This window comes from Notothenia coriiceps, unplaced genomic scaffold (assembly GCF_000735185.1).
Source record: "Notothenia coriiceps isolate Sejong01 unplaced genomic scaffold, NC01 NC01_scaffold00030213, whole genome shotgun sequence".
NCBI classification, from domain to species: Eukaryota; Metazoa; Chordata; class Actinopteri; order Perciformes; family Nototheniidae; genus Notothenia; species Notothenia coriiceps.
In genome coordinates, this window is record NW_011362914.1 from 39,279 (window position 1) to 48,076 (window position 8,798).

The 8,798-nt window shown below is 43.5% G+C and overlaps 1 protein-coding gene across 1 annotated transcript; it reads right to left on the bottom strand.

Moving 5' to 3' along the window:
• Positions 1 to 377: 377 nt before the first annotated feature.
• On the bottom strand, positions 378 to 3,277 carry mafaa (MAF bZIP transcription factor Aa). The gene has a single exon (XM_010787221.1). The coding sequence runs from the start codon at positions 3,215 to 3,217 to the stop codon at positions 2,285 to 2,287; it is 933 nt and encodes a 310-aa protein (XP_010785523.1). The 5' UTR covers positions 3,218 to 3,277; the 3' UTR covers positions 378 to 2,284.
• Between the last annotated feature and the right edge of the window lie 5,521 nt (positions 3,278 to 8,798).

Here is an 8,798-nt window from a genome sequence, read left to right on the forward strand (position 1 = left end):
ACATAAATATATTTTATACACCATCAACATGTCCGTTGATGCAGTTTAAACTCCAGTCACTGCGTTAAACTTGATTTAGTTTTTCTCTTTCTCTTATATGAACAAACGTATTTACGTACAATAATAGTAAACATTATACATTCATAAAATGCTATCTAATGGGGTTTTAGGGTGTTTTTAAAATATACATTCTTAGAGCTGCAACGAAACTCGGCGGGCCTTGAATAAGAAACGAATTCGTGACAATCTTACATAAAGCCAATGCTTTTAATAATTTAGTGCATGGCAGGAAGCCTTTTTGTTTGTTGTTTTCAAAATAAAAACCTTTTCTTCAACAATGAGGGCAACAGCAGGCTGACAGATTTGGGACAGAACTTTTTATTAAACATTATGAAAACAAGATTCTCAACAACGCTCCACTTGGTAGGTTTTTCACTTGTTGACACGTTAGGACACGTTCATTGAATAAATATAGAAATTATATGTACAGATATACATAAACAGCACTGTGCAGAAGTTTGCTCATAGTTCTTTAAAATCAAATTTTTAGGCTGTAAATAATTGCAAAACGTTGACGACATATAAAACGAATTAAAAAATAAATACAATAAGTAACTGAATAAATAATTGTTGGTACCTAATTGTTTTCAAAAATTAATTTGTTACAAGATTCGTTGTGATAATTTTTGTTCTTTTACTGTACGTAAAAGATCGAATATTTGGAGAGCAATAAAACACATCTCATATGTATTTACCATTTTCAACTGTGGCCTTTTGATCTACAATTTCCAGCCTGTCTTCCTGTAAGTGCTCGCCACCCAACAGGTAGTCCAATCATCGGACACTTCTGCACAATATTGCACATATATCTAGGCAGCAGAACACACACGTCTTATTGACAGAATAATGCATCTCCAAGAACAGTAAGCTCTACCAACAGGCAAAGTCTCTCCTCTTCTCAAACCAGCAAGCATCCTCCTATCAGACACAAGCTCTTGTTAAGATACCGGGCTGCAGAATAAACCCGCAGGCCCTTAACAAATTCTACAAATATCGAAAGTAAAAAAAAAAAAAAATCATTCAACTAATATTTTTCATCATCAGGTTGGTGCATAGAGTTTTAGCAGCGAATGCAGTCCTTGTCCATCTAATAAATGAACCTTTATCAAATTTACATCCGGGTTTTTTAACAGATCAAAGGTCCTATGAGTAGAAAACAAAACGCTTGTCAAGTTTGATCTCTTCTTAGTGCAGTATAGGCTTGCCTTTGACATTACACATGTTCAGTAGGAGGAGGATACCATATACGATTTGCATGCTGTAACATACAAACATTTGTATTAAGACATTTCGAAGAATCCAAGCAACAAAAGCTTTAAAAAGGAGAAAAAGGTATAACACAGGTAACTGTTTTTTTTTCTCTACACATTATGTACAGGTGGAAATAAATACAGTCTAAAATCTGTCTCAGTTAATCTCTTTTTGTCGTTTTTCTTTTCATTTTAAAACAATAGAAAAATTGATTGAAAATAGCAGTTGAAGACGCATCCATGTTTTTTTCTCGCAGTTAGCAGATTGTTTATGCATTTTTGTCCGCAGTCCTTGCACCTTTCCAGGGGGGGAAAGGTGCCTTTTTTCATACCCAGGCCTTATTGGTGGCAGAGGAGGAGGAGGGAGGAGGGAGGAGGAGAAGCGTACCATGGGCCATGCTTTCCATACGTGTGGAAGGATTCTGGGAGATGACTGGAGGTTACCATACATGTCCTGCATGCAGGGTTGCAATAAGGGATGGGAAACTATAGACTTGCAATATTGAAATGTCTCTTCTCCGCCTCACTTTCACAAAAAACAGTCTGTTGAGCTTTCTGGAGCCAAAGATAGGCGGTGTATTGCTTTTTCTGCTTCTACTTCAGTCCAATCTCTCTTTAAAAAAATGCACCGTTCCCCTCACTTTTAAGACAAAAGCATTCTCTCTGAATTAAGACAGTCATGTTAAATGTCACAATGGTTCAATAAGACCAAGTTTTGTTGCACCAGAGGAAAAAACAGTCTACAGGCTAAGTGATCCCATGTGCCCAGCTGACAGGTTGCAGCGAGTTTACAGAAGTTCAGCCAAAACATCTTTAAGACTAAAAAATGCGCACAAGGATTACTTTTGTGCACATCTAATGCGTATTTGTTTACTTGTGTTTTTCTTCGAGGGAATAACTGTAAGCAAAATACAAACGCAGAACAAATATAAATAAAAGGTTCTTTTTTAAGTGGGGTGCTCAGTCTGCGTTTCTTACATGAAGAACTCTGTGTTGGCCTGTTTCCCGGACGGATCTCTCGTGTTCCCACCGGCCGTGTAGGTCCGACTGGCCAGCTTCTCGTACTTCTCCTTGTAAAGATCCCTTTCCTTGGCAAGGCGCACCACGTCCTGCTTCAGCTGCTCCACCTGGCTCAGCAGCGTGCACTTCTCGGACTCTAGCATGTGCCTCTGCTGGACGCGCTTGAAGCGGCAGGACTGCGCGTAGCCCCGGTTCTTCAGGGTGCGCCTCTTCTGCTTCAGGCGGATCACCTCCTCCTTGCTGAAGCCCCGCAGCTGCCGGTTGAGCTCCCGCACCGTCATGCTGACCAGCTGCTCGTCAGAGAAGCGGTCCTCCAGGCGCGCGTGATGGCCGTGGTGGTGGTGATGGTGGTGGTGGCCCTGGTGATGGTGACCCACCGAGGCCGTGGACAGGTCCTCCCCTACGTACTGCTGCCCGCGGAAGCCCTCGTAGGCCGGGTGGTGATGGTGATGGTGGTGGGCGTTGCCGATGAGGGCCTCCACTGCGTCCTCCGGGGTCAGGTTGAGTGCCTCGGGGTTGATGTGGTGCTGGTAGCTGGGGATCCAGTACAGGTCGTCCAGCTGAGGCTTTCCCGCGTTGCTGTGATTGTTATTGCCGCTGCTGTTGTTGCTGCTGCTGCCGCTGCTGCTGTTGACCCCGCTGGTGAGGCTCTGGTTGGGCGGCGCGCCCGGGCTCGGAGCGCAGAAGCTCGGCGAGGAAGGCACAGAGGAGCACGGCGTGCTGATCGGGGTGGAGGACAGAGAGCCCGACGGGAGGCGGTGGCAGTAGCGGTCGGCCTCCGGCGGCTCCTTCTTCACCTCAAACTTCATAAGGTCAAAGTCATTGACATACTCGATAGCCAAAGGGCTGTTAGGAAGCTCTGCGCTCATGGCGAGGTCAGTAGCCATGTCTGTCCATGCGACGACTCCTCACAGCCAAACCGACGGCGGGCAGCCCTCCCGGTTACAGATAGCAAGGAGGAATAACAGCCTGTATGGTATATATATATATATATATATATAGACACGCGCACACACTCGGTGCACAGAGTTGCTGCAGGGCCGGCGGGTGGGTGGAGGAACTTATTAAAGCTGCTCGTCCCTAAGACAACTTCTATATATAGTGGCGTGAATATACGTATGCATGTAAATGAACTTGTACACCTGCCAGTTCGCCTCCGCTCGCTGCTCTTGTTGACAACTTATCCCAGGTCAAATGCGCGCTTTAATACCAGGAGCCCCGGGGCGGCTGAAACTGGAGCCCGGTGAATTTGGAAACACCAACCTGTCTTGTCCTCGCTTCACCTCTGCAGCCCACTTGCTTCCCGATGATTTACTGTCCTCGCTGCTGCTCGATCAGGTGACACGAGAAGACTTCTTCGTCTTCTCCTGCTGTTGGGGTGTATTATAAATATTTTCAAAGCATCCTCTTTCGCCCACCGCTGATTACAATTTATATAATGAAGTCCCAGTGAGAAGTCACTGCAGCATGGCCAGGATTAAAAGTTTCTCAAGCACTCAGATCTGTGCAAGACAGGCGCTGCAAACGTGCGTAAAAGTTGTGCCAAAAAAAGTCCCAAGGAATACAATATGCAATGCCACGTGCACTCAAAGTTAATATGCATGTACTATTAAGCAGTAGTTGCAGGCATGGGCTCCTTCTCTGAAGTAAAGGATAATCTGCTCCGGTTTGTTGTGGTCCGTCCAGAAATGTTTTATTCAACACAGCCTCGGTCCCCACGGTGCTGTCCCTCCTTACAGGGGCGCGCTGCTGACCTTACGTGTTGACTGTGTGTAATATTATGCAAGAGGTGATAAATTCCAGTAGGTTTTCTCTCTCTCAACTTGTTTTCTAAGAGCGTCACGGTGCAGCCAGCAGTGTCACTGAGATGCTGGAAGGCACTCTCTGCTCTTATAGAGACAGCGTGGCCCGCGACCCTCCCACACTGAGGTGCGACGGGCCAATGGGAGGAGATCTCAGCAGCGCGTTTGCATTCTCCTATAGCAGAAGACTCCACCGGCAGCCGAGTAGAGCCGAGAGGAGCCGAAGTGTGCCGGGCGCGCAGGGAGAACAGGTGCAGCAGCAGATCCCCCCCTCTAGTGACCGAGCGCAGGCTACTGCACCGAGCGCGGAGTAAGATAAGAGAACCGGGAGTTTCTAAGAGAAAAATGTTTACTTGGAACTCAGTTTTAACAGTTCTAAATGTTGTGTCAGTTATGTAACGAGTCTGTCAACATGCGTTTAGATTTCACAAGGAATGAAAAGGACGTAGATGTTGTTAATTCATAGTATTTGTGAATACATCAAGTAATTCATTATAGGGACTTGATTGCATCTATGTCAGCCTCTTAAGAGTTTGTATTACCATGCGACATGAAACAATTTCAACTTGTAAAACTATATTTGAAACATTTTAATGACAGCAATCTTCATATGTGTGTTCACTTATGTGTCGGCTTATGAGATCTTTATTGTATGAAAGGAAACATAAATCAAATCAAATTGTTGACCCCTGAAAAGGATATCCTCGAGGTTAAATTAAATCATTAGCCAGTGAATTGACATCTATGCTGACACATTGAAACAATATGACTGATGGTTGTCAATGTGTTCTTACACGTTGAAAATAACTCTCCAAATAAATCCAAATATATGTTTTAAAACTTGTTCAAAAATTACACCACAGCGTTTAAGTAAGGCAAAAGGTAAACACACTCTGCCTTATAAGCTTTATTAAAAACAGCTTAATGTATCTGCTTTACTCATTTAGGTCTCTGAAAGGACGCTTCTGACACCACAAACTACCAGATCAATCCATATGGATCGATTTAAGGCCGCACGCTCGTCTGCCAAAAAAATCAATCCGCATTTCCGCGAGGCCTCGCGCTTGCTGCGCGCGGGTTAAGTATGATTGGATAGTCCTGGCGGTGGTCGACAGCGTTTTCATTCGCAATTAACCACAAATTGCATCCCGTCTCATCTCCACGGATCGACGGATAATTAAGCCCATCCACGTGCGTCTCCATTCTGGACACTTGCTTCCTTTATCCCGAAACAAGAGACAGAGAGGCTTCTGGGAGCAGGAAGTGTATGGTATCAAGGGACTTAAACCCAGACACCGCTGCACCTGACCCGTTTAGCCTTTTCAGCAGCATTCGCCCTCAGGAGTCCCATCAAACCACTAACATGTGAGTGATATATCTGCGGAATAAAGTGCCTTATCTGCGAGAATAATAATTAAAAAAACAGGTGGCAGTAAGTTTAACTTGGTTTAACAGGAAAACCTTACACAACTGCTGAGCTTAACTTCCAGTCCGAAATGGCCATGAAATACAACCCCCTGCCCCCCATACTCAAATCTGCTGGCGAGGATGAAAGGAAGTGTATGAGGATGGAAATCATATCAAGGTATTTTAAGTTTAGGTGCGCTAAGTCATTAGAAGAGATTTCTTCTCAAATAAGCAGGAGCTGGCCATCAAACGCCAAGCTAAGCACTCTGCATTGAAATGGCACCTTTAAGAAGATCTGCTGTGGTCCATTCATTGTCAGGGGAAGGGGAGTGTCTGCGGCCGAGGGCTTGAGACATAAATTTGGAAGTCAGGGTTTTCATTGTTCCTTTGCATATTGGGACTTCGCTGCAAGTGCAGTTCTACCGATTTAAGCAAAATGGACATCAGCAAGGTGGGGGATCGTCGGTGGGCTTTCAGCCGGCCGGCAGCGAGCTTTGAGCCAAAGGTAACTAGCATCCAGGACCAGAAAAAAGGGCCAGCTTCAGGAGGTGGCTCAGGGTTATCTGAGGCCCTGGGAGGTTTTGTCACTGGCATTAAGTCAGTAATGCCGCTGTGGAGGAATCAGCTTTAATTGTGCAGGGATGTGACACGCACGCATGCATGTGCACGGACAGGAAGATAACAGGGAGGCTTACTTTAGAAATTAGGAGTTTCACCACATGTACGAGGCCTCGCTTGTATAGAAATCATGTTTGTTCACCAGAGTGATGGAATGTTTTTGATCTCAAAGGAGTGAGAAAACAGAATCTGGTCTAAAAAAAAAGGGAAATTAAAACTAAACTTCACTGGTTTGTAGTTTTAGTTTTGACCCTGTAATCACCAAGGTCCTGGAAACATGATGACATCCATAATCAGCTGTGGACAGGCCAAAGGCTTTATATTACACCTACAAAGACTGGACAAACAAAAGACTGGGCGATCTGTAGGTTATGGTAGCTAAAACCTGGAGAACAATGACGCAGTTCCATTTCAAGTTATAAGGAAAAGTGACATTTGCAGGGAGCCTGAAAAGAAATGGAGATCAGGTAAAATGTTGCTCTAAACTCAAACGTGTGTTCCACACAGTTTGGGTATTACACATGATGTAAAAGGAATACTTTACCCACAAAATGACCATTTGTATCTATCGTGAATTCTTATAGCATGGCTCAATATTGGATGATTAATCAAGACAGAGAAAAGCCTTCGTGAATTTCAATAAATGCAGCAAATATTAGCAAAACTGTATCAAAATACCTTTTTGCTAACCCTCAACTTTTGCCATGTATTCCAAGTCTTACTTACCTTGTATTTTCAGTATTTTGCAGTGACATGGATTAACACTAAAACCTTACCATTTAATTTAGTTACACATCGAATGAGTAGTGCGCCTGCACAAGCCTGACATCTAATTGAAGAAAGCTAGAAGCAAATCAGAAAGAGTGACTGTGGGGTTATCGGGGGTTCCAGAAACATCCTGGCCGATGTGGGTTAACTTAGCTTTACATAAGAGTTTATAAGATTACTAACACTTTGCTGAAGATGAAGAGGATGAAGAGAAGAAATGGAACAGCAATACCAACAAAATCCTTCAACACATAATGTCATCTCCTGATGGTCAACACCAACTGAGCCAGACTGGAACAGGATCAGTCCAACTTCGTCACAACAGTTTTCACACCCAACTCAACTATTATCAGCCCATCAATTATGAAGTGGGTCACCATCTTAAAAAAAAGAAAGACAGGGAAGAAAATAATCTGACAGTAAGGTCCGATATGCTTTATTGAGGTAAAGTTTATACATAATACAGATATGTGAATTATCCATGATTATTTTCAGATTAAATTACGTACAATTGTTGTTTTCTGTCTAGGAATTTTTTGGTGGTCAGTTAAAAAGCTCTGACCTTGTCTTATGCTTGAGTATACATAATTAACAAAAGGATGCACAAGGTTAAAGCTAGCACAATAAAGTTGTGACACGTGATTCATGGCAAAAGAGCCATGAGGAAAGGGGGTCTGAGATCTGTAGCTGCTTAGAAAGGCCAAAGACGTGTAAAAAAAACAATATTCGCAAATCTAAGGAACTTATCAATGATGTGATATTTCCATTTGATGTTGGTTTTTAAGGCATTTCTCCTTCTGGATGAGTACAATGTTATCATGACCAATAGGAGAGATGTCCTACATGCTGTAAATAAGATCTGCGTTGTAAGAAAATGCACTTATCTCTTAAAGAAAGTGAATTTCAAAAGGCAAATCATGATGGAAAGAAAGGAGAACTTTTAACACATACACACCAGCTCTTATCAAGTCGCTCCAACACACACACACTCACACGGAAGAATCACAGTTGACCTTTCCCTTTGTCTCTCCGAGTCTACGCGGACAGATGATTTCTCTCCCTCCGTCTCGTGCGCTTTTACAAAAAATTGAAATATTGATCTTAATTAGAGTTTGCCGAGCTCAGCAGCTCGCGTTGAGGGTTTTAGACAAGAGGCAGCAGACATCTGTCTAAGGCACTTACGTCTTCAGCACAGGAGAGGAGCGAGTCGTGGGTGGAGGAGGGGGAGAAGGGGGGGGGGGACGGTGTGGTGAGAGGAGAAGAGTGATGGCTCCCTGTCTCCTGCCTTTTCTGAGAAACATGTCGAGCTCTCCATCTCCGCTCGCTGCTGTCAATACATCTGAGAGAAAATCGAGTTGAAACACACACACACACACACACAAACCACAAGTGGTGTACCGGGCAGTATGTGACAATCTGTATATGGACTCAAGTTTTCAGATCATCAACCCAATGATCTATCTTTTGTGTGTGAGGTTATGTCGACCATAATGATGACACGTGTAAATGCTATCTCAAAATATGCTTTTTTGGAATTTGCTTTGGGTACAGCATGGTGTGATCGCTTTCTTTCCTGAAAAAAGATAAGAGGATTGATATTAATCTAATTTCTTTACATTTAGTAGCTGGAGTCAGGGGAAAGCTAGCCTGGCAATGTTAAAAGTAAGAACATGCACGTACTAACTCCAAAATAAGTGTATCTCTGATGCCGTTTGCCCAGTTAGTGTCCCTGAGACGTCTGATGATTTAAGTTCACCATTCGGTTAGGACATCATCATCATCATAAAAATGTGGCACAAAAATAGATAGACAGCAACAACACTGTTGCATGAGCGAAGAGGATACGTCGTCATAAGAGGCAACCAAATCAAAC